At 43.1% G+C, this 27,475-nt stretch overlaps 1 protein-coding gene across 2 annotated transcripts in view; it reads left to right on the forward strand.

The window, feature by feature from the left end:
- Positions 1–27,475, forward strand: part of TMEM182 (transmembrane protein 182) — a 271,618-nt gene that overhangs the window by 188,740 nt on the left and 55,403 nt on the right. For both annotated transcript variants that reach the window (XM_044070950.1, XM_044070951.1), the window contains exon 4: positions 25,300–25,437. In XM_044070950.1, the coding sequence (XP_043926885.1) occupies positions 25,300–25,437 (138 nt within the window). The remainder of the gene's footprint in view (positions 1–25,299; positions 25,438–27,475) is intronic.

A 27,475-nucleotide genomic window follows, 5' to 3' on the forward strand; every position in this document is an offset into this window, starting at 1 on the left:
CCCAGTCTCCAGTTGGATGAGCCGAAAACCGGAAGACTATTTGAACACCCAGACCATTATATGAACATATGTTCCAGGACTATAAGCTTGGGACGTCTGAATATACTTGGAGTGAGTCAACATGCAGGATGGGTCTGTAGTGGTAGGGAGTGGCGCATGTGTAGTGGTGTGGTTTTTCCAACTGGAGAATGGATGACTGCTGTGTTAGTGAAGTGTTGCGGCGTGTGTTTGGGTAACTACGAACCATGGGTATACATGCAAATGAAGCAGCACAGCAATAGTGTAGTGTTTAGAGCATCCGCCTAACGAGCAGACATTGCTGGTTCGACTGCAGCACACACCATTTATGATGCGGAATCCGTATATGAGCTTATTCTGACATTTTATGCTGTATAACGATATAATACCATTGAAATGTGAACTGGAGTGACGTATCATAGTAAGAATGGAGAAGGTGTTTGCGTGGCGGGAAGCAGCAGTGAAATATGGTGAAACGGAAAACTGCTGCTGAAAAGTGTTGTACCCACCCTTTGTCCAATGGCGCTTGGTCTGCCCAGCAACACAATAAACCGCCTTGGCAAGGCTTGACGCCAGGACCCTACACACCACAACCAATGTGATTTACCACTAAGCCATGGCAGTTATACTTAACTCTGATGTTAACACAAACATAGCAGACAGCACAGTCATTCAACAGTCTGATCAAAGTAAATAATCATGTAGATGTATATGCATTCGTACGTATATATATATATATATATATATATATATATATATATATATATATATATATATATATATCTCTGTAAAGAATGAACATGGTCACAATAAAGCATTCATAATGAATGAGTAGGAAAACAGCAGCGGAACTCCCATATTATTCAGTGCTGTCATATCAAGCTGGCCAGAGGTGAGCAAACCCCCTGCATCTACACACACAGGTAGGATGCTAACAGTGGGACTAACTTTGTCCACGTGCTAAGTCTGACTGTCAAACAGGTACGGAGCAGTCCCAGTCCCCAGTCCCCAGTCGGACGAGCCAAAAACCGGAAGACTATTTGAACACTCTGACCATTATATGAACGTATGTTCCAGGACTATAAGCTTGGGATGTCTGAATATACTTGGAGTGAGTCAACATGCGGGACGGGTCTAGAATGGTAGGGAGTGGCGCATGTGTAGTGGTGTGGTTTTTCCAACTGGAGAATGGATGACTGCTGTGTTAGTGAAGTGTTGAGGCATGTGTTCGGGTAACTATGAACCATGGGTATACATCAAAATGAAGCAGCACACCAATAGTGTAGTGGTTAGAGCATCCACCTAACGAACAGGCATTCACGGTTCAAGTTCAACTATAGCATATATCATTTTCCATGTGGAATGAATGTTGGCCTGCTGTAAAACCGACATAATAACATGTAAAAGTGAACTTGAGTATTGCATGGGACTTTTATCTAAATCCATTCAATCAAAGTGGTACTGTCATAACGAATAAGGCACAAGTAAGCACAAATAAGCAGCAGTAAACATATATAACAAACAGTAAGCAAATTTGAGTGCGCTTGCGTGGGTGTAAGCAGTGCCCAGCATAGGGAATGTATATAAGTATGTACAGATGTAATATATATATATATATATATATATATATATATATATATATATATATATATATATATATCTACACACACACACACACACACACATATATATATATATATATATATATATATATATATACATACATACATATATATATATATATATATATATATATATATATATATATGTATATATATATATATATATATATATATATATGAACATCGTAACAATAAATCATAGAAAAGGAATGAGAAGTGAATCAACAGCAATTATAGTATTATATAGTGCTGTCAGCGTATGTCATATCAAGCTGGACAGGAGTGAACAAAGCACTGCTGCTCACATCACAGGCAGGGATTTACCAGTGGGAGTAACATTGTTGATCTGCTAAGTCTACTTTACAAACAACCAGAGGGTAGTCCCCAGTGGGACTACCAAAAATTGACGGCATATTTGGATCTTCGTCCATTACACAAGCCAAGGGCTGGTATGTTCAAGGACTAAATGGTGGGAGAGCATGATAATACATGTGTTGGAATAACATACTTGTAGGGCCCCTAATGCTGGGGGGAGGGCAATGTGTGGAGGTGTGTCATGGCCGTGAAAGCAACTGGATAGTGGATGGATTGCGTGTATGTTGAACTTGGGTGGGGTCGGGGAACGATGGGTATGTGATTATGGATCCAGGCATGTCATGGTTGGATGGCCTGGTTTTAACTGGACCACCTCGTGGAGGCCAGCGGGTCAGTTATAAGTATGTATTCATACACATATGCATATATCTATATGTAGATGTACATTCCCTGTATCATATCCATTCCATTTGCAGACATAAACTCATGACTGTGCCCTTACAAACCTCCACAGTAGATAGAATAATAGGTAGTGCATAAGAGGGAAGGGCCGAAATTGCAGACGTGTGTACAATGTCCGAAGTCGTGCTGTGCTGAATAAATCAAATGTGTGGACTGTCTCACATAGGGAATTATCCCTGTGATCTGCCTGCAATGGCACCTCCAAATACTAAACCGGTCTATTTGTAAATGAAACACGCCGAACACGTACATAATTAGTTCTCATGTGTAACGTGTACGTTACCATATAGTCAGACTAATTAATTCATTGTAGTGTCATGTTAACAGGTGTAGGTATGTAAGGAATTAAGAGTCTAATCTTGACAGAAAGACAACTGTGTCCCATGTGGGATAATGCAAATATTGCGAGTAGTGTCCTATTGGTCACTCATGTCACCAGTGTTTGTGGACTAAACATTAGGGATTCCTGAGGATACGTGTAGTGAGTCAACCGATGGGATGGGTCTAGAGGGGTAGGGAGTGGCCAATGTGTGCTGGTGTGGATACACCGTGACTCCAACTGGAGAATGGATGACTGCAGTGTTAGTGAAGAGTTGGGGTGGGTGATTGGGGAAGTAGGAGACATGGGTATATGGGTATATATGCAACTGAAGCAGCACAGCAATAGTGTATTGGTCAGAGCATTCGCCTAATGGACAGACATTCACGGTCCGAGTCCCACACTAGCACATATCATTTACCATGTGGAATGTGTATATAAACATATTTATACATCGTATTGCTGTACAACCCACATAAGAACATGTACATGTGAACTGGAGTACTGCATGAAATGTGTAATTAATGTCATTCAATCTTAGTGTTAGTGACATAATGAATAAGTTACTATTAAGCAGGTGTAAGCACAAATATGCAGTAGTAAACATATCTAAACACCAGTAAGCATGTTTAAGTGCATTTGCACAGGGGTACATTTCCGTTGACGGGGCAACACTGTTAATGTGGTTGCTGACCTCAGAATTCAGTGTCAAACTGCATATTTGTGTTAGTCAACATGTGTGTGTAAAATGTAGAAGTTACAGTTGTTCTCAGTTTGTGTTTACATTTTATCCAGTTAACTGATTTACACACAACTGTTAACATTAACATCCAAACCACATGGCTTGAGGTTGGAGTCAGAGCTGAGCACCCGCATTGAAAGTGTTTGCCCGAAAGCAGCATCGTGCATAAACAAAGACAAAGGCCTACTATTACAGCAGTCTAGCCATTATAGGGAAAGCAGGCATTGTAGAAAACATTTTCATTGTCAAATACCCATCCTCAACATCTCTAATTATACTAACTCGGCTTCTTTAAGCCACGAGGATGTGATTACAATCAGTAAACAATGATCATTTGTTTGTTAAGAGTATTAGGCATGGATTTAGGAAGGCATCGCTGAGCCCGGAAATAACTGTGTTCACGGTGTATACATCTGTTGCTAAAGTACAAGGCTTTTACATAATTAATCCAAGTTGAAGCCTAATCTTAACAACTTGTGTCTTGTAAGCCCGTCACAGAAAACATATACATAGCAATTTCACTGTCTTTTAATCATCATTTGAAAGGCCTCACAGAAGACTGAAACTTTCTGATTACAAATGGTCAGCATGACTATGTCTTTGTAAAATGTAAGCACAGGCAGTTACTTCATGTTAGGCATTTCATGCAGTGTACATATCACCATGTCATGCCTAATTAACAGAAGAAAGGAATGTCATGTTATTTGCAAGTATTTCCTTATTACTGATTTCCTATCTGTGCGACTTACCGGGGCAACACTTTAAATCGTTCGCTCCGCTGTAATGCAGTACCTTAACACGTCTGTCAGGCAGATGTGTGTAAAATTAGACTAGTCACTTGGCTAAACATTTAATTATTAACACAAGCATTTTATACCGACATATGCTCAACAGGCATGTTAATGAGCTGCATTACACCTGAATGATTGCATTAATAGTGTTGCCCCGATAACGGAAATGTACCCATTCAACAGTATAGCACATGTATTCAATTATGTAGATGTATGTGCGTTAATGTCTATATATATATATGTACCCGCGGTGGTGGTGCTGCAGTAGCGTTGTCGCCTCACAGTAAGACGCTGTCTGGTTCGATTCTTAGCTAGAGCATCTTCTGTGTGGAGACATGCGTGAATGGATGTACCTTCGTTGAAGGTTGTGCATTAGGGCTGGTAACTCGGCACGTAAAAATCAACTACCAGTCATTAGTGGACCAGAGTTCTGCTGTGGCGACTCCTAACCAGGAAAAGCTGAAAGACACAACATATATATATATATATATATATATATATATATATATATGCATACATACATATATAGATATAGATTATATATATATATATATATATATATATATATATATATATATATATATATATATATATATATGTATGTAGCTAGATATAGATTATATATCCCAAGAACAAACCTTGTGACACCAAAGCATTAGAAAAGAATGAAAAGGAAAACACCTGCAACTCCTGTATTATGTACTGGTGTTAATCCCAAGGCAAGTGTCCTGTCTGACACATGGGTTTAGACTGTAGTCTGGGTAATAATAGGGTTGCTGACGTTACTCACCTGGCCTATTGCCAAATGTATGGGTATGTCTCACCAACCCAGTCACTCGGCTGATTGTGAAATATATGGCCACTATATAGGAAACTACAAAACATGCTCCCCAACACATCCAGTGGCTAGACACTCACAGCCACCAACACACAGGATGTGACTGACAAACACACACACCTGCTGTGCCTTGGAATAGAACACCTACCTAACTACTTTAACACACTACAGCATTATGCAGTTACCGAATGCGCTACCGAGATTAATGGGTTAAAGCAGTCCGAGAGGTGTATTTCTAGGTGGGTGACATCAGCAGCCTTGCCAAAGTTGAGTATATGAATTGTATGGACTGTGAGTAGCCTAAAAAGCATTTCTGTCTACACAGTCTGAGACAGACAGACACGCACACAATCACACACACAATTGGCAAGTCTGGGGTTAGAACTACTACCTAACTAGTTTATCACTACAGCAGTATGCAGTAATGGGACGCGCCATGGAGATTACTGATCTACAGCTCTCCCAAAGGTATATTTCACATTGGATGACCTCAGCAGGCTTGTCATAATACTGCTATGGGGAGGGCAGTGCATGCATGGTCCATAACCCATTCAGGTAGGGGTTGACATGCTACATGCGGGCACACAAGGGGTCATATGTCACAGGTACATTTATACAGCTACTAGATGACTACTTCCTTGTACAGTCATGTTGCACAGCTGGCACATGCACCACATAGTCTGTCATGCTAGCAGATACTGGTGGCTAGTATCTGCAGTGAATGACATCTGCACCTCATGTGTTTGGGGCCCTTTGGCTGTGTGCTGGGTGTGACAGGCCCGGATGGCTCATTGTCATGGTCACCCTTTTCTGCACATCTATGTCCATCTACCTTTGGCTTATTATAGTGTGTTGTCCTTACATATATGCCTGTATTCCTATCCACTGTGTGTGCAAGGCAGGGGTGGTGCATACTGACATGTGTTTGCACTAAGAACTGTGACTGCCAGATATGTCTGGGCCAGTGGTGTTTGCAGACATGGCCTTCATGTGTTTAAGTGTGTGAGCATGCCCAGTATGACCTTTCAGTATGTTGCTGACTGACATTGCCTTCATACCTTCAAGTGTGTGAGCATGCCCAGTATGGCCATCTGTATTGCATGTGTGGAATAAGTCCAGGTAGTTTGTACTGCGGTGCCGACCTTTGTGTTGTACACTGACAGGTAGCATGCTGAGTCTGCAGGGTATCCATCAGTCATTTGGCATTGACTGTTGCTACATGTCTGCATAGCGGGGGGGGCACCTGACTGTATCTACATTCCTACACAGGAGTGGGGGGGGCACACCTGACTGTTGCTATAAGTGTACATTGGATGGAGGGCACACGTGACACCTGTACACATTTTCTAGGACTGTGTTGGTATGTCAGGTACTCCATTTCAGTGTGTAGTCTTACCTATTGAGCTGGCTAGAGGCATACCAGTGTACTACAGATCTTAGCTTTAATTACCAACGTATTAGTGTCTGACTTCCTAGCCTTCACAACTTACATTCAACTGACTGCCCTGCTGTAGTCTGTCTGTGTGGGACTGGGGGAAAGGTTACCCATAGGGCACAGTCAGAGGCCATAATACAGCATTTGTTTGTGTCTGTCTACACCTGTCCTGCTGGCTGAGACTTGTATGGGTCTTATGGACACACATGTCGCTCAGCCCATTACCTGTACTTGGTTTTGTCACCCTGTGTAGTACTGGCTACTATGGTGACTCCAGTATGTGTTACAGATGTCATAGTGCCACTATGGGTGTCTACTGTCTGCTGCCTTAACATTCAGCCTCCCAATTCCCTTGCATGCTTACATCCATACCATAGCTACAGGTAACAACCCATTCTACTCCATTTGGCACTTGGTAAGTTGATTGACTTACCCTGAGGGTGTGCCAGATGTGAGGATGGTGCTGGAGGGTTGCCTATGTCAGATGCACATAGTACACTCCCTATACATGGTTGAGCACAGGTAGTGTCATGTTTGGCATCCCTTTTACTGTCTGTGTGAGTCAGAGAAGGTGTCATTCCCTGGGTCCCTACTGTGTCAGTGCATATGCTATGTGTTGCCTCTTTGTCAAGACCAGGTCATACTGGGCATGCCTCCTTCTGCCTACTGGGTCAGGCTCAAGTTGTTCTCCCTCTGAGTCACCCTGTGCCTGTACAGGCCTTGGCATTGGTGGGGGGCTGTGTGGCCCTGCCCCATGCTGTTCCTGCTGCAGCTGTTTCCGCAGGATCATATTGTGTAGCATAGCACATACCATAACAATTTGGGTGCATGTAGCTGGTGAATACTGCAAGGCTCCACCGGATGTGTCCAGACACCGGAACCGTGTCCTGAGCATCCCAAACACATGCTCTATTATATGTTTCATCTGTGCGTGTGCCTCATTATGGCGTTGTTGTTCAGGCGTGTGTGCATTTCTGATGGGTGTCATCAGCCATGGCTCCAGTGGGTACCCAGTATCCCCCACTAGGTGACCATAGAGGATGTCCATATTGGCAAATCTGTGGTACAGCTGCATCAAATGCCATATTTCAGAATCGTCATAGCTTCCAGGGCAACCAGCACACACATTCATTATAATGCCCTGGGCATCACATATGACCCGGCACTTGATGGAGGGGATGCCCCTGCAGTTGATGTAGGCCCTACCCTGCTCACCAGGTGGTGCTTTGATGCATATGTGCGTGCAGTCTATAGCACCCACTACCCCAGGGTCTGTCTATTTGGTGGAAAAGACGCATATTGCTGGTCAACACCTCACATACGTGCTCACTGGCATGTACTGACATGGCATCCAGGAACTGGTGGAATACTCTGGATGCTGATACCTTTGAGATCCCCATGATATCCCCAGTTGTGCTTTGGGAGGTACCTGTGGCTAGTATACCTAGGCCTACACATACCTTGGTATCCATTGGGATGGGTTTCCTTCGGCCAGTTTGATGTGTCAGGTGTGGCCGGCACAGCTCAACAATTTGCTGTAGGAGGTCTCTGTCCACCCTCTAGCACTCCACTATCTCCAGCTCATGTAGCCCCTGGTAAGATACCCTGAGTCTGTACATTCTTCTCTGTCTCCTCACTGTGGGTTGTTCAGCAGCATTCACATCCTCACCACCCTCAGCCTCTTGCACATGTTGTTCTATGTTGCCTTCTCATTTTGTAGGTTTGTTTGATAAAATTTCCCCACTTGTATACACTGGTGGTGTAGAGTGTGGAAAAACCAGAGGGGAAGGTGTTTGCTTAGTTTATAGTAGTGTTCTGGGCTGGGCTAGTCTGCTGCCTCTGTAACTGGCTGATCCTGATACCTGTCAGCTCAGCTAGTTCTCCTTGATTGCTTTCCTACTGATGTTACCCCTTCTGATTGCCCTAGGCAGGTTTAGACACACCTATAGCTTAGCCGTGCTAAGCTGAGCACAATCCCGAGCCACAGGGCTCCAATCCACTTACAGTATGCCTGACACACTCCCCATGATGCCACTTATATCCAAGTCTTGCACCTGGCTATCTATACTCTTACACACTTGGGAAATGCCTCACACCCTGGGGAAAACTGGGATTCACTATCCTTCACCTCATTTGCATAGGATTGCCTGCTAATGCATAGCTACATGTCCCATACTGAGCTTCCCTTAAACTAATCGCTGCTTACCATTGCGCAAATCCGCACACACCTGCTCACAACAGCTTAAAAGTGCCTTACTCACTCAGTATCCAACGGCCCTTGTTCTGCCCAGCAACAAGATAACCGGCCTCTGCAAGGCTCGAAACCAGGACCCTGCACACCACTGCCGATGTGCTTTACCACTAAGCCATGGCAGAGATACAGACATTGGTTGTTATCATGAACATATCATCCAGCACAGATGTATGTGTGTTTACTATCTATATATATATATATATATATATATATATATATACATGCACATACATAGATATAGATTATATATCCCAAGAAGAAACCTCATGACACCAAAGCATTAGAAAGGAATGAAAAGGTAAACACCAGCAGCTCCTGTATTATGTACTGGTGTTAATCCCAGGGCAAGTGTATTTCTGTCCGACACATGGGCACAGACTGTATTCTGGGTAATATTAGGGTTGCTGACTTTACTCACCAGGCCTATTGTCATGTATAGGTATGTCTTGCAAACCCAGTCTCTTGGCTGATTGTGACTTATATGGCCACTATATAGGGAAACTACAAAACACCCTCCTCAACACATCCAGTGGCTAGACACTCACAGCCTCCAACACATAGGGTATGACTGACAAATACACACCTGCCTTGTAATAGAACCCCTACCTGACTACTTTAACACAGTACAGCATTACGCAGTTACAGAATGCGCTAGCGAGATTACTGGGTCACAGCAATCCCAGAGGTGTATTCCTAGGTGGGTGACATCATCAGCCTTGACAAAGTTGACTATAGGAATTGTACGGCATGTGAGTGCTCTAAAAAGCATTTTTCTGTCCACTGGCAGATGGACGCACACACACACACACACACAGACACACACACAGACACACACACACACACACACACACACACACACACACACACACACACACACACATACACACACACACACACACTTGGCATGTCTGGGATTAGAACACCGACCTAACTACTTTATCACACTACAGCATTAAAAAGTTACAGAATGTGCTATCGAGATTACTGGGTCACAGCAATCCCAGAGGTGTATTCCTAGGTGGGTGACATCATCAGCCTTTCCAAAGTTGAGTATAGGAATTGTACGGAGTGTGAGTACTCTAAAAAGCATTGTTCTGTCCACCGGCAAACAGACACACACACATGCTTGGCATGTCTGGGATTAGAACACCAATCTAACTACTTTATCACACTACAGCATTACGCAGTTACAGAACGCACTATCGAGATTATTGGGTCACAGCAATCTCAGAGGTGTATTCCTAGGTGGATGACATCATCAGCCTTGCCAAAGTTGAGTATAGGAATTGTACAGAGTGTGAGTACTCTAAAAAGCATTGTTCTGTCCACCGGCAGACACACACACACACACACACACACACACACACACACACACACACACACACACACACACACACACTTGGCATGTCTGAGATTTGAACACCGACCTAACTACTTTATCACACTACAGCATTACACAGCTACAGAACGTGCTATAAAGATTACTGGGTCACAGCAATCCCAGAGGTGTATTCCTAGGTGGGTGACATCATCATCCTTGCTAAAGTTGAGTATAGGAATTGTAAAGAGTGGGAGTACTCTAAAAAGCATTGTTCTGTCCACAGGCAGACGGACACACACACACGCCAGTGATGGGATCAGAACACATGCTTATCTACAGATCACTATTACAGTACTATGCAGTTATGTGTTGCGCCACAGAGATTACACATTCCAAGGCAGTCATCATGGCCTTCTAGGATTGCGGACATGAACAGAGATGCTGACAGTTAATATGTACATAGCTGTGAACCTGTGTGTTTAACGTAGGAGTCCATCCTGAACAGGAGTATGCCCTTCTGTGGAATGGATGACTACTATCACTATACAGGGTTATAATGGTCATGCTCATACACATAGAAGCACATAACTTATACAAAGTGTCAGTGGGCATGTTCACACACTTAGTAGCACAGGGCTGTTTGGAATGCACTATGAGTCCAGATACACAAGGTTATACTGGGCATGCTCATATACTTAGTAGCACAGGGCTGTTTGGGATGCACTCTGATTCTAAACACGGAAGGCCACAGTAGCCATGCTCATACAGTTAAATGTACAGAACATGTTGTAATGAACTCTGGTGTTAGTAGTTGTCATTGTAGGCAGGAATGCTGCACTACTTGTATCTGACACTGGTCATCTACACAACATCTGCTGCTGTCCGTCACCTTAGATATATCAGTCTATACCAAGCACAATACTAACACTCGCAGTGATTTCATGCTAGGAATGGCAACTGCTTGACCAGCACAATGAGCCAATGTCCTGCTGTAATTATGAGGTTGTCCAGTGTCTGTCAGTCTGAGATGACATGACTGACAGAAGACAAGCCTTTGTCACAGATCACATGCATCCATGATTCAAGGGGGTGGTGATAATACCTCGTTTGCATTTGCCCATATAGTGCCATTCCGAGGTAAATGACCTAAATACAGGATAACACCCTGACACCTAGACGACAATTGCTTTGTGTGCTTTTGCAAACCAGTGCTAGATGTGTTGCTGTTGTAATCACAGCTGCTCACTGTTGAACGTACAATGGGGAATACTGACATCTGTGCAGTGAGGAACACCTGGCTAAAGGCTCTGTAGTGCACAATAGCACTACCACTATATAATTCAGAACCAGACATGTGGGCCATAACACTGGTACGTACCACTCCAGGTGGTGGTGTCCCCACATTCACAATAGCTACTCACATGTACAGACCAGTACTCCAACATAAGTCATCACAGAGGAGCCAGGTGCAAGTCACAGTGTCAAAAGCTGCATTCTAGGATGTAGTTCTCAGACACCACCATGTCCTCAGACCACCAACACACATCCATACATGTGGTATGACATGTAATGGTACAACACCAAGTAACCTTTGACTGGTGGACTGTACCTAGCCCTACAACAACTGTACATGTACTGATACAGTTGCATTTTGTGTTATGCAATGCAATGATACCACTGTTTGTAACCAGATCAGCTGTACACATACCAGGGTCCCTCAGATATTGACAGCATTAACGGATGACTGTTGCTGTGCACCATTCAGTGTGTACACAGCCTGGCATGAAACTATGGTTGTACGCAATGTTTATGTGGGGAGCAGATTGTTTTGACATTTGTGTAGGATATAACCTGGAATGTGGACAGGTCCCATGCAGCCTGTACGTATGGCATTAGAGAGTGCAGATTGCACCTGCATAGTTGTTATTACAGGGGCTCTGTAATGTACATGGATATATGAATGTATACCTGTTGGGGGGGGCAGTGTGTTTATGTTATCCAAGACCCTATCTGGCTGAACAGGTGCTATTTCCATAGGTGCAGTACTTCTCATGCCATAGTGCTGTGAAGCACAGCAGGTCTTGTTGTTGCCATTATGTTTCATGACACAGCTATGGAATCCTCTGTGTTTGGCCTCATAATATGTGGATGATTAGTTTCACAGTAGCTTTGCGTGGCATTATATGGTTTATCTGCATCTAACTGAGGCTGACCATGGATCAACTTCCACTCATGTGTGTTGACTCTTCCAACAGTTACTACCTTCTGTGGTACAGTTTAAGGCAGGGTACCACCAGTTTGCCTTCATGTTTGTGTTTGTTTGAAACCTGTTTCTGTTTCTGTGGCACGATCACTGCACATATGTGAGTGCCTAAAGTGCATTTGTGTAGGGCCCAGCATTTGCACATGCATTGTACATCTGCATGGGTGCCATGACAGTCACCACTTTGCTCTTAAGGAGCATAACATTGGCTTTGAAGACTGACCATGTGTGGCATACTGTTAGCCCTGTTGGTGTGACTATGGTGATCCAGGTCATTGGTGTTGATGACATCCAGCATGCATTGAGCACATGTGTTGGTACATGATGAGTCTTCCCGGTTCATAATGGGATAGCTGAGTGGCCATGATTATGGATTCCTGTCTCAACACTAGTATTCCTCATTACAGCACAATGACAGTTGGGATTTCTGAGGCATGGTGGATGATCTGTCACAAGGTGCAATTTGGATTACACTTTGGCACAAAGGTAGTTGCTCAGCATAATGCATCTTACGTTGTGCAGGTGCAATTTGCGTGGGGGTGTACATATCCTTCAGGAAGTTGGACACACCTGTGGCCCATGTGTTCCAATAAAGGATGTTGGCCAAGAGGTGAGGTATGTGTTATAACATGGTCATGCAGGGGTGCTCTCCAAACTGTTGAACCATATCTCAGTCACTGCACAGATATATTCTCCATGTTTCAGATTGCTGTAAGTGAGTCCATATTGAGTACCTGATTTGTATCATTGAGTAGCAAGACCCATAGTTTATTTCTTGGCTGTCCCTGTTGCACCAGTGGACTTTCACTTGAACCTGGCATGATGAGGGCACTATAGGGGAAGCATGGGCAGTTGCCAGTATCCAAATTCTCAGTGGTGACAGGTGCAGACCCTGTCTGGCAAAGCATCATGGTCTGTCAACCATGTTATCCCAGGCAGAGAGATGCTGTTTACTCTTTGAATTACACCAGTACATGTCACGATTGTGGAATACAATCCTTGTCCCTGTACTGCTGCTTCATTCTGGCCACTGACAGAATGCTACCCAGGACTTGGGACATACCTGCATGGGCTACAAGACCTGCCAGTTCCTACATGTGTTTCCATGCAGTCCAGGCTACTGCATCACAGGTCCTGCACAACAACATAGCATATGCCAGAGACATGTGTATAGTTCTAAAGGTGGTCAGAGTGTATGGGTATGTGGCTAATCATGGCAGACAGGCAGTTGACAGTATATTTGCCCTTGTATAGCTTGGTGTGTAACATAGTGCTAGGGTTTGCATTCACAAATGAGTACTGTTGGCCATGTTTCCGGCCACGTGTTCTGAGGTGTGACACAATTATGCAAACTATGCCACACAGTCTTTGTATTCTATTGTCTGTCTATTCCAACTTGGGAGGCCTCTTGCTTGGCCAGATACTTAGAGGCCTCTGTGGATGTGCGTGATATCTGGTGGAATATGTGTGTGTCCTTACTGTGTTCTGGTAAGGGTATGTGTTGGTTGTGGTGATGAGATGCATGTGTTAACCTACACCTCTTGACTGTCTAGTCCAGTCATGGATGTAGTATGGACTGCCTCCAAGATCACCCCTGTAGCTGCATCCCAGAAAATGTGTGGGGTGTGGTGTTAGGCAGGTTTGGCAGTGTACATGGCATAGAGATTGCGTTCCCCCAGGATGGCCACTTACACAAAGCTGACATTAGTAAACACCAGTAGCTGACTAGTGGACATGCCTGTATGAGCATTCAGTACTACAAGTGCCACATACTGTATTTAGTATACTTACTGTTTATGAAGATGTTTTAGACAGTGATGCTCACATGTAAATATTTGTGTTATGCATGTGGCAACACTAGCTATTACAGGAACAAGGTAGCTACCTTTAGTAGTAACCCCCCTGTGAGGGCCACATCACATCCTGATATTTGATTACAGATGATGCAAGTGTGAACAGGGCTGTATCCTTGTCTGGGTATATACCCACATACCCATCAGAACCATGAGCTCTGTTGGGCACAGACACCCACTCCCCATAGAGAGTCAAATATCAATAGACTCTGCTGCCACTATCGACATGATCAGGATATAATCAGATAGTGTACGCCATCACCTATGAAGCAGCTATTACACATGGGCAGCAGTTTCCTACATCTTACACTCCTACTGCAGATGTCACACGGGAGTTAAAGATGATATGCACCCTGTTTCATTACCAGTACTGTCAACATATTTTCAAGCAGCTGTTAGTCTGGCAATGAGAGGTTAGGCTACTCAAATCTAAACGTTCAACCAGTGTGTCTTTACTGTCAATATCCACTCTATGTAGGTGTGCACATAGCCATTTGGCACAGCCCTGTAACAGGGGTCAGTACACATTTGCATAACATGTACACATGCACAGCTGTCATTGCTTGCAAGCAATAGTAGAGAGGTGGATATTAGGCAAGGTGGACTTTTAGACATGTCTCATAAGACAAACCCACCACCGTACATAGCACAAGTAACCAGAAGCTGAGGGTATTGCTACTCAAAGCCAGAAGTCTAAACCTCAAATTGCACACACTCGAGGCACTCCTCAGTATGGAGAACATATCTGTGCAGTAACAGACACCCAGTTTAAGGCTCCAGAGAGCACTCCAGCATCACCAGGCTATAACATATACCACACCTTTCGGCCACAGAACCCGGACCAGAGCACAAAAGGCAGAGGTGTATCCATATTCATCAAGGATACTCACACCTCCAGGTCAGTGGCACAGCACAATGCATCAGAGATCATCCAAGTGCAACTGACAATGGGCAACACTGCAATCCAAATTGTAGCTTGCTACAGATCACCCACTATGACCCAAGACCCACATTCCGCATTTCCCGGGACACTGGGAAATATGCGGGTCCTACCAAACACCCTAATACTGGGTGATTTCATCTACCCAAACATTAACTGGGAGAACTACTCAAGTACTAACTGTCTTGCCCAGCGCTTCCTAGAATTTCTTGACTCAAATGCCCTGGGACAACTGGTCTACACCCCCACCAGAGGGAACAACATATTGGACCTTGTCATCACCAACATGGGCGACCGGTGTTCCACACCCGATGTCAACCCCTTGCTGGTTAGATCAGACCATAGACTAATCACTCTGGATATTCACATTCTGCCCACAACCCCAAACAATGAAACCACCATGAAAATCTTTTCCAAAGCAGACTTCACGTTGCTTATGCCCGAGGTGGAACAGTTCACAGCCCCCCACCAATGGACAATGCTGTCCAAGATGCTGAAACCTATACAAAGGCACTCTGTGATCATCTGCAGGAATGCATAGATCATGCTATCCCAAGTCAAACCTAGACTCACTCCTTCAAGAACAGGAAACTGGTCTGGTGGACCCCTGCTATACACAGGCAATACAATAGTAGGAGGTAACTAGTACAGATAAGAGTGAAATCCCTAGAAGGACAGACATCCCTAATCAGTATCAGCAAGAAACTACAATCCCTCACAAAATCATCCAAGGCTAGCTTCAAAAGACAATTTCCCAAGGACCCTACAGACGACCACAAAGCGTTCTTTAGCTATGTCAAGAACCTAAGTGGGATCTCTCAGATCTGCTCTGAGTTGGTGCAGACTGGCACAAAATACACTGAACCGACTGATATTGCCAACGTTTTGGCAGACAGGTTCAGTGCAAACTTCACACCTCTCTCAACCCCTAAATGGCCCTTAACCATGCCAGAAAAATGTACGGCCCCGGCAATCACCGACAAACAGGTTAAAACGGCCCTATCCAAAGCCACAAATACAGCCTCAATGGAACCGGACAGTGTCCCAGGCTGTATCGTACAAGAGCTCCAAATGAACTAACCCTTCACCTAAACACACTGTTCAAACCCAGCCTCTCTACAGGCTACATACCCACAAAGTGGCACACAGCAACAGTTTTCCCACTCCACAAAAATGGCGCCACAATGGACCCCAGGAACTATTGCTGTATAAGCCTGACTAGCCTGGTCTGCAAGGCTATGGAGCGCATCATCATGGAACTCATTAACAGAGACATTGGGAACCTCCAGACACTCGATCCAACCCAGGTCTGCTTGATTGAGTGCAGATCATACCTACTGAACCTGTTTGATGTCTTACAGTCACCTAGACTTTAGATATGGGGTGTCCTAGTTCACACATACTACCTGGACCTTGCCAAGGATTATGACACCATTCCCCCTCAGGTATTGTTTATAAACTCACCAGCCAGTGCATACACCCATACATCACAGGTTGGGTTGCCAACAGGCTTACACACAGAACCCACATGGTAAGCCTAGCAGCCTCCAGGTCCAACTCTTAACCAGTCACAACTGGTGTCCCACAGGACTCAGTCCTGGGACCCCTACTGTTTGCCATATACTTCTCAGAGGTACAGACAAACGCAGGTGGACTACAGCAGACCGTGTTTGGTGATTACTGCAAACTGGGAGCCATAATTGACAGTCCAGCTGTCACAGACGTTCTTCAAGGGGCCTCACATAGACCAACACAGGGTGTCACAGTCATGGCCTCCAGCTAAAGGCCATGAACTGCATGGTCATTCCATGTTGGGAAAACTAAACACCCACATATTAACACATGAATGGCAGCCACTTTAATACAGATGAGGTAATGGGTATGTGGGGACTACATTAGATAGTGATCTCTCCTTTGACAATCATATCTCCAAAGTAATTAGGATATCCTTCTATGTAGGCCATCTGACTACTTAAGGGTTCGCATCTAGACATACTGAGGTTATTGTGCCCCTTTACTCATCACTCATCAATCCCATCATCGAGTATGATAACCCATTTGGGATGTACCTCAGAAGACACATCAAACAGCTGGAGGGTCCACGAACATACCTCGCCAAGAGCATTACTGGCCTCAGACATGTGTCCTATGCTGCCAGACTGCATGAACTCTTGCATTACTCAGTGGCATCTCATTTACTCAGAGATGATCTTTCCTGCCCAACAGTGCCATGTCCAAGTCAGGCTTAATGGATATGCTCCACCTATGGGAATCCATGTCACAGTGAGCCACACACTGTAAAGAGCTAAACCTTGCCACAACCATAACTGGAAGATACTGGAGTGACAGATTCCTGGCACAGGTACTCCCTATGCTTTGGAACTACACCCCTGATTACATTATACGGAGCCCCCCACTAATACTCCAGGGAAACCTTGCAGAGTGGATGGGGAATAGTGGGTACACCCCAGGGATCCCACAATTGGCTCTGCTCCACAGTGTGGCAGTTAGTTAATCAATGGGGTTACGACAGCTGACACATTTTGGCTAGCCATATGAATGGCCTCGGGTGGTTAGCGAAGTACCTACCTATGTACCTATGAACCTATACATACAGTATCAGCACATGCTGATAGCTTAATTTACTGTTCAGGTGTTGACTTACCTTGTGCCAATAGCGGTTGAGCGTGCAATAGTTGAGGGCTGCCTATATAGGATGCACACAGTAGACCACCTATACATGACAATTTACAGGTGGTCTTGTGTGTATGTGCCATCCATGTTTACTGTGTGTGCAGGTGGAGAAGGGTGTCAGTCCATAGGTGCCTATACTGTCAGTGTGTGTGCTATACATTCCCTTTTTGCCAAGGCATGGGCATACTGGGCATGCCTCCATCTGCCTACTGGGGCTGGCTCAGGGTGTTCCTGGTTTGAGTACCTCTGTGCCTGTGTGACCCTTGGCAATGGTAGTGGGCTGTGAGGGCCTTCACCATTCTGTCCCTGCTGCAGCTGTTTCCACAGGATCATATTGTGTAGCATGGCACATACTATGAAGATGTGGGCACACATGCCTGGAGAGTACTGCAAGGCTCCACCAGATATGTCCAAGCAACAAAAACGTGATTTCAGCATCCCAAACACATGCTCTATGATGATTCTGGTTTGTGCGTGTGCCTCATTATGGCATTCTTGCATGGGTGTGTGTGCATTTCTGATGGAAGTCATCATCCAAGGTTCCAGTGCATAGCCAGCATCCCCCACCAGGTGGCCATATGGGATGTCCCCCCTGGCCAATACCTGATACAGCTGTGAGGCATGCCAGATGTGGGAGTCGTGATAGCTTCCAGGGCTGCCAGCACACACATCCATGATAATGCCCTGGGCATTGCACATGATCTGGCAGTTGATGGAGGGGTATCCCTTGCAGTTTATGTAGAGCCTACCCTGCACACCGGGTGGGGACTTGATGTGCATGTGCGTGCAGTCTATTGCACCCAATACCTCCATGTATTCTGCCACATGGTGGAAGAGACGCATATTGCTGGCCAACTCCTCCTGCATTCGGGGGAAGTATATGTACTCATTGGCATGTGGTAGCATAGCATCCAGGAACTGGTAGAGTACCCTGAATGCTGATGCCTGTGAGACCCCCAGGATATCCCCAGTTGGCCTTTGAAAGGTACCTGTGGCTAGTATTCTCAAGCTTACACATACCTTAGTGTCCACTGGGATGGGTTCCCCCTCTGTTATTTTTGGCTCTGAGGCGTGGCCGGCACAGCTCAACAAGTTGCTGTATGGTGTCCCTGTCTACCCTGTAATGCTCTACTATTTCCAGATCATTTAGCCCCTGGTAGGTTACCCTGGGTCTGAACACTCTTCTCCTCCAGTGCCTGAGTTGGTTGTCAGCATCATCCTCCACATCACCTTCAGTCTCCAACACATGCTGGTGAATCAAAGCTGTGGCAGCCCCTAACATGTACATTTTAAAAGTTCCCCATCTGTTTACACCAATGGTGCAGAGTGTATGGGAATACACAAGTGTGTGTGAGGTGCTTTCACACTTTATACTATTGTGCTCTGGATGCTGCTGATGTCATTGGGTATGTATGTGCAATTACAGCTGCAGAGTAACTTAATTATGGGTTTTACAGTGAGTACTGCAATTGTGGGGCTTTTGGTGTTGAATTTGGCTTGCCTGCCGTGATTTATCTGTTGCCCTTTAATTCACTTTTCAACCCGAATCCCCTCCCATTGACAGGCCTGCATCCAGCTGCTGGCTTTCCTTGTTTTGTACTTTCCCTACCCAGGAATGTGTTGCAAAATGTGCTATGCAGCTGATCTATGTCAATTTTGCTTTGTTCTGCTGTGACAGTTCTGTTTTCTATGCAGTACAGAACCTCCCCTTTCCTGTTCTGCAGGTAGCTGCTAGCAGCCTTGTTAGCTGTTGTCAATGGCCCACTGTGGATTCCTAGGTGTTAATTACTCATTTGTACTCCTATTTCCATGCTGCAGCATTTCCTTATCTTTTTCCGTATCCCTCCTGTTTCCACTCTGTTGCACACCGTGCACAGCCGTTTACTGGGTTTGCAGTGCGTTTTCATCCATGTTCACATGCACATTCGGTTACCTTTTGTGCTCTCAGTTAAGCAAAGCTATGGCTACTTCAACACACCCCTATCCTGCAGCTTTGCTTAGCAACAGGCAAACTGGGTTAGCAATGCTCCAATGTGCTTACAGCAATGGCGACACACCCCTCTCTTGATGTCATTTTTATCTCAAGGGCTCACCTTGGTGTTATAATGCTACACTATTTTGTGCATCCTTACACCAGCGGGAAATCTGCGATTCACTATTACTCCTCTCATTTGCATGGCATTGCCTACTAATTCCTAGCTACTGTGCATAACGCTGTCACTGCCCCTTAGCAATTCTTGCGCCATGAGTATGGTGTAGCATACCTGACATTAACTATTATGGGGAAATCGTGATATGTGTTTCATTGCAGTTTTATTCTATATTTTTATATATTCCTTGTGATCCCCTTTGCGTACCGATGCCCTGCACTTTAACTTCGCTTTAGTGTGGGCATAATATTAAATGTTCTTTTTCATATTTTGTGCATGTTGTTTTATGCCATTGGCTATATATTTAGTCATTGGCATATATTAATGGCATAATACATGTGTTTGTTCTGCTGTCATGGCTCCGATTTTATGTTTGAAAAATGTAAACCATTTTTTTTCGGTTTATATTTCTGCATGCTTATACTACACCTGCACCACTTCCTGAATCGCTATATACCTTCATTTGCATGCTATACTGCTGCGCATGGGGTGATTATCATACAGGAGCTGGGAGCTGTGCGGGCATAGCGTATACGCAGGTAGTGTACGTGGAAACAGCTCGTACCTGAATCACTCGGCGGCCATATTTGGTGTTAGATCGCCGATGCTATGCCTGCATCTTGCGCAAGCTTCATGAATCCCGGGGATCGTATAACTCATTGGTACAGTAGTTATTGTTACTGCTTACTGGGCATGATTTTCTGGTTCAGTTTCTGGCTGGAATACCTTATGTACAAAGTTTGCTGTCTTTTCTGTATCCAATGTTTTTTGTCATGTGTTTTGATTTCTTCCCATGTCTCAGCAACCATACTGTAGGTGAATTGAAAATCCTCTAAATGGTTGATAAGTGAGTGGTACAAGTGTGTGTGTATGCATACTGTGATGGGCCAGCATTCCAATCAAGATTAGATCTCTGCCTTATGCTTTTGAATGTCAAGTAAGAATCTAGCTCTAAAGCATATGGAACTGAACAAAGTGAGTATTGGAAAATGAATGAATGAATAAACCAAAGTATATTAAATCAAGGTGTATGTGCTTTGGAATTTATTACCTCTGACAATGGACAAATGGACATAATTTGTAAAGTGTGGAAAACAGACCAAATGAAGTATATAGAATATTTTATTTTATTTTTTGCACACTCTTTGCATCCCACTTCCTGTCAACCATGAGCTCAATCTCTGAGAATTAGTCCATTCTTTCTTCATCAACAAGGTGAAAGTTGATTGGAAAATGTCATCTATTAGTGATCTGTGAGTTTACTGCTTAACCATACTCTGCTCCCCATGGGCATCCAGCTTACAGAGCTACAGGGGGACATGCAATGAGCTATCCATGCTGATTGTCCCTCACTTTAACAACATACTTTACCAACAAGTGGCCCAACCCCCACCACCTAAGCACTGGAAGTGTTTTTCCCAGTCTGCAATAGAGAAATTGCACTTGTCTATGTGCTCCATGAGCACCCACTGTCCTTCCCACTCCATGAGAGAGCTAACCAGGCCATATGCCCCTTCATTTTTCTCCCTCCCTGCCCAGGTCTTCCAGTGCTTGGGCTGTTACTCAAATCCTTTCAGGCATTCAGAAAGAACCCTGGCACTCATGTTAACATCTGCAGTAAAAAAAAGCCCTGTTTCTGTGGTATGGTATTATTGCATTTAGATAAGCACTAGCTGTAATGAGGAAAGACCTCATTATCAGCTAATTTGCATGTCTAAATCATTGTTGACTATGGATAGTGCTAATCATCACTTTCCTGTGGTAGTTAAACTGGCAGTCTATGCATCATGCTAGTGCAGGGTACCCCCATTTATTCACTCTCTCCCTCAACACATACAGTGAAATCCACACACACACACATACACACACACAGACACACACACACACACACACACACACACACACACACACACACACACACACACACACCACATAAGTCGTATACCCCATACCTGTCCATGTTGTCCGACTGTCCCCAATGCCTATTTCTTCCTGCCATCATCAATAACAGATGATTACAGTTAGTCATTAATGCCAGACATTTAAGTTTTACACTTCATATCCTTCAGCAAATGCATGCTAGTGCAGAAGCTGTTATTCTAGTGATGGTGACAAAGTTTATAAGACTACAAAGTAAAATACTTCTCTGATTGTGTGTCTTTGTCCCACAATTAATTTTATCTAGTAATATGCTTATATATGCCCTGTCCCTCTCCCTTGTAACTCATGATGATTCCTGTAGCACAGATGCAGGGTTTGAAGCCTTTTCCTCCTCCTTTGTAATTTATTTATTGTCAGTCTTATTGCTTATTCACATTAAGTTCCTGATGTTTAGTTGTGGCACAGAAAGCTAGTATCCTCTGTAGCCTTTGAACAGGAACAGGGTTAGATTCCTTTTTAGTTCCTTGAAGACACACAATTTTATTTATTTATTTATTTATTTATTTACATTTGTTGACCGGGAGTGTCCAACTGGATGTAGATCCATTTTTAGTGGAGGCCCGGGGAGAAAAAGTCCACAGTTAAAATAAACAGACAGTAGTTACATTGGATAACTAATTATTCATAGTACCCCTGGTATCTAGTGGTCCCCCTGAACCACATCTTCTTCATTTTTTATTATAAGTGCCGTTAAGGCACACTGTTGTAGTATTTTTCCTGTTGCTAATGTTTCTACCATTCTTATTGTGTTTACATGCTATTAAAGCATGAGATGTACTATATTTAAGTGCTCTTATGACACAAGATGTAAGAGTCCTGATGTCTAGTGTTTTACCCTGATCCACATGATATTTAAGTGCGCTTATGGCATGAGATCTAAGAGTTATCCCCAGTGTTTAGTGTTTCATCCAAATTGTCATTATATTTAAGTGGCTTTATAGCACAATATGTTAGAGTTAGCCCTGATATCCAGTATTGCACCAGAATCGCCATTATATTTAAATCGTCTTATGGCACAAGATGTAAAAGTTAGCCCTAGTGTCAGTATTTCTCCCCAATTCCCATTTTGTTTGTGTTGTTAAGGTGCCTGATGTAAGAGCTAGACATGGATTCTAGTGATCTCCCCCAAGATACATTTTATTTTTAATGAGTTGCCATTAAGATATGCTATATAGAGTATTGGTGGTTCACCTCTCAACCCATGTCATGTGTAAATGCCATGAAGGTGCAGTCATATAAGGTTATCCCTTATGGCTAGTGTTCCCCAGTTTCACATCTTTAGAGTTATTCTTGGTGGTTAGTGGTCCCCCCAACAGAAGGTTGCAGGCTTTGTTGGTTAGGCTGAGTGTGTGGAGGTATGACAGTATGACCCCGCCCAAACACACCCTTCCCCACCCAACTGCACTGATGTAAACACAAATCCATTCATACACACACGTGCACATGTGCACACGCACACACACACACACACACACACACACACACACACACACACACACACACACACACACACACACACACACACACTTCCATAACCTACTCCCTCACAAACTCCATAGTATGACCTCCCTGTAGACATGCACACACAAATACACACACACACACACACACACACACACACACACACACACACACACACACACACACACACACACACACACACACACACACACACTACCTGACCAATAAGCTGTACAGTACTTACTTCTGCCATGACTGATGTTCAGGTCAGGATAGGCAAGCTAATCTATGTAAATGGCTTACTGCAGGCATTTTTTTTTTTGGGGGGGGCACATGGCTAATCAGTGTATGGTTATGGAGATAGCTCACCGGAGTGCTATACATCTTTCTGCACAGCACTCTAGTAGGGCTGTTTTTGAATACAAAAAGATATTATGAGGTAAACACTCTAATGCACACCTTGATCTAACTTTTCTGAATTTATCTCTCTGGTTTCCTGGATTGCAGTAATGGTGCTATCCCTCTGCCATGGAGATAGGCTTTTATAGAATATTTTGTTGAAATACAGGTTTCATTATTTGTACGCTCTAACAGTACATATTAGGTTCATAGGTTCATAGGTTGGTACTAGGCTATCAGCCCTAGGGCCTATACAAGCCTAGCCATAACAATTCCCTGGCTATTTCTTCCCACATTATTTACTTTCCTGGACCCCTGTCTAGCAGGGCGACTGACGTGATCCCTGGGGTGAAACTCCTTTTCCTATTAAATTTTGTAATAATAATTTTTGTTAATTTGCTTGCTTTATTACCACTTTATGTATTAATACTATACATTTTTCAGCAAGTGGCATTAACCTAAACTGCACGAGAAAAAGTAGATATAATGTCTCCAGTGAAGGACACTTCCTCCAGTTTTTAACCCCAATGTACACAGTAACAAAGTTGTGTCAGGGTGTCACTAGCTGAATTTGAATCTATAGGCATTATGTGAGGATAAACTAACAAACTTCAGATTTCCCAGTACTATATGAGAACATGCTGCTGAACAACAGACTGTTCCATTTGTTCGGTTCCTGACTTGCTAATGCACACTACCATCTAACGTACCAGTTGTCTCCTAGACTGCTTCCTCTTCATGACACTAAGATAGACACATGCTGGACATCTCAAACTGGAAGTTATGTTTCTGAGTCACAGGTATCCTAAAGCTACTCATCTCAATGTTACGTGTCTAAACTTATTTTGCTTGCTTCGACCACTATAGTTTAAAAGCAATACCTTCTAGCTAACAGTACAGTCTCACAGTATTGTGCAATGGCTTGTTTTGTCATGTATACACCAGTACTTTCATGCTAAATGAAATAATAATGGTATATTTATATTTACTGGTTTGATGACTGGGGAAGTTAATTATCCTAGAATAAACTATTTTCAGCCACATTTTGGATAATAAGGAAAATGTGTTTTTATTATATCGATAAAATAAAACTTGTTTTGTCTGCCTATGTCAGCACGTTTTCATTTCTGCAGTCTTCCAGAGAGCACTGACTTTTTTCATGTGTAAGTCTTTAATACTACAGAATGGAAAAGCTTTAACTCTGGAATGCACAACACATGTGCCAAAGCCACCACTGATTTATTTATGCTGGAGCCCAAGATTTTGTCCCTTAATGTTAATTCAATACACATATTTTGTGCTACAATCGAGATTCTCAGTTTAGGCTCAATTATTCTAATTTAAAACAGGTAGCATCTGAACATAGCAGGAGTTGACTACTGCTTTGGAAACTTTTAAGTTAATATATGGAAAAATCATACTTTTTAAGAACTTTGTGCAAGAAGATTAACTGGTATGTTTATGTTTTATTTTCCCTTAAGTTTATCGAGGCTTCTGGACAGTTTTTATGATTCTGGGGGTAGTTGCTATCGTTACAGCTGGTTTCCTAATCATTTGTGCTGCTCCTTTTGCAAGTCACAGACTCTACAAAGCAGGAGGAGGCTTATTCATTACTGCTGGTGAGTAGATCCCATTTATAAATGTCTAGTACACATATTGAAATGATTATGCCGTTGAAATTTCCATCAGCAACAATATGCCCAATATAGTACAGGATCTGTTTAGTGAGTATGTGAGCGCGTATGCATGCACATATGATGAGATTAAGGGTGAATTGACATTTTATATTTTATGATTGAATGCAATAGTTTGCATTACTCATTTTTCTCATAAAGTGTGAGTCTAAGCTGTTTGTACTGAAAGCATCCAAATGAAGAAATACATGAATAAACAAGCAAACAGAGAACTAACTAAAGTGCACATAGATCGTTACAACAGAAAGCCTGTTCACATAATTTCTACATATGCAGTTAGTTGTGCTGTTCTACATTGTTAACATCAGCAATGTCATGAATGAAATTTCTCAAGCTGTACCAGCAAGGTGTGAAAATCTGGCAGACTTGGACAGTAACACTGTTTTAACAGTTCACACATGCACAGGTATTCTACAGAGTCAAAATAATGGAAGTGTTCAAAATTAATATTTATTATAATATTTTACCCTTCATTGTTTCTGGGTTATAAGAACTGAAATAGGATACCATGAATAAAATTCATTCATTAATTTTTAACTGCTGCCATTACAGTCATGTCAGTCTTGGAAATGCAAATATAGCAGACACTTCCTTGTTGGAGGAAATACTTGGTTTTGCTCAGAAGTGTGAAAGTCAGCTGAACCTTCTCTGTATAAGTTGACAGTTTACTTTTTCCCTTATTATCTTGTCTTGGACATCATCAAGTAACAAATCTTCAGAGCAACTAAACATAATTTTTTGTGTTACTTTTGCCAGACTTTGCTGCAGAATCATTCTTTACTTTGTTTCACCTATTAAAGTCCTTTTCACCCTACACAAGTTTTCTTTTATCTATCTGTCTGTCTATCCATGTATCTACCTGACAGTCACTTTGTTTCACCCATTCACATTCCACAAATTTTTTTTAATATTACAAGTTTTTCATTGCCTGAAATAAGGACAAATACCACTTATGTGCTTGTAATTACTGCCTCCTTTGTCTGCTGTGGGTAAACTTCAGAAGTATAACCAATGCCATTATCTATAGACCTTTGATAATTTATATCACCATTCATTTCTTTTCTGTTTTCCTGACATTTGAATAGCTAGCTCTCTAGTAGATTCCCTAGTTTTTTTCCCAGGTATGCACTCTGAAGGAAGCATAATAACACAGTCTGCTGTATATTATACCAGTGAAGACAAATTCGGAGTTTTGACTCTGCTGCATCATGTTTCTGTGGGGAGTTATCCTGAATGATACCATAGCTTGTGTTAATTAAGCCTAATACAATATTTTTATTGGCTAACAGAATGTTTTCAGTAAGAATACTGTGATAATACTTTCACTTCATTGTAATACCCATGTCAGTAACCAAGCAATCAAACACAGGCACCTATTACAGTAAACACTTGCTTAACCGGCACCCATGGGGATTGGTAGATGCCGGATAACTCTAGTTTCTGGTTGCTTGAGTTACTATTAAAAATAGGCCTGACTAATACGGTACCCTATACAATTTGTTTGGTTTGACTTGTTCTTAGGCCGGGGAGAAAGGGAATTTATTCCTATCTTCCTTTTTAAAACTCTAAAAATCTACAAATGTAAGGTATGTTTCTGCAGAGGGAAACAGAAAGGGTAACACGTGAAAACTGTACTGTATTTCTTCAATTTTTGAGAGTTCTGGTTGCTTGAGTTCCATTTAACTGAGAGTTTACTGTATACATGGATGAGTTAATCCAATTTCTAACTTTTGATCATTAACTGTACCTATACTTAGCAGTCCTGCACAAAGCTATCTCCTCTCACTCTGCTATTAAATTAAAGCATACTGCTAGAACCTCTCACTTGTCTGACAAGCAATAGCATTCTCCATCTGAAACAGAGACTGATTGTCACAGAAATGTACTACATTCTGTGAAAAGCTTGCACAGCTAAGCAACATAAACAACGACAAAGGGAAGTAAACATAAACATGCAGGGCTT

This window comes from Protopterus annectens, chromosome 5.part0 (genome assembly GCF_019279795.1).
Source record: "Protopterus annectens isolate FY-2018-M chromosome 5.part0, PAN1.0, whole genome shotgun sequence".
Taxonomy (NCBI): Eukaryota; Metazoa; Chordata; order Ceratodontiformes; family Protopteridae; genus Protopterus; species Protopterus annectens.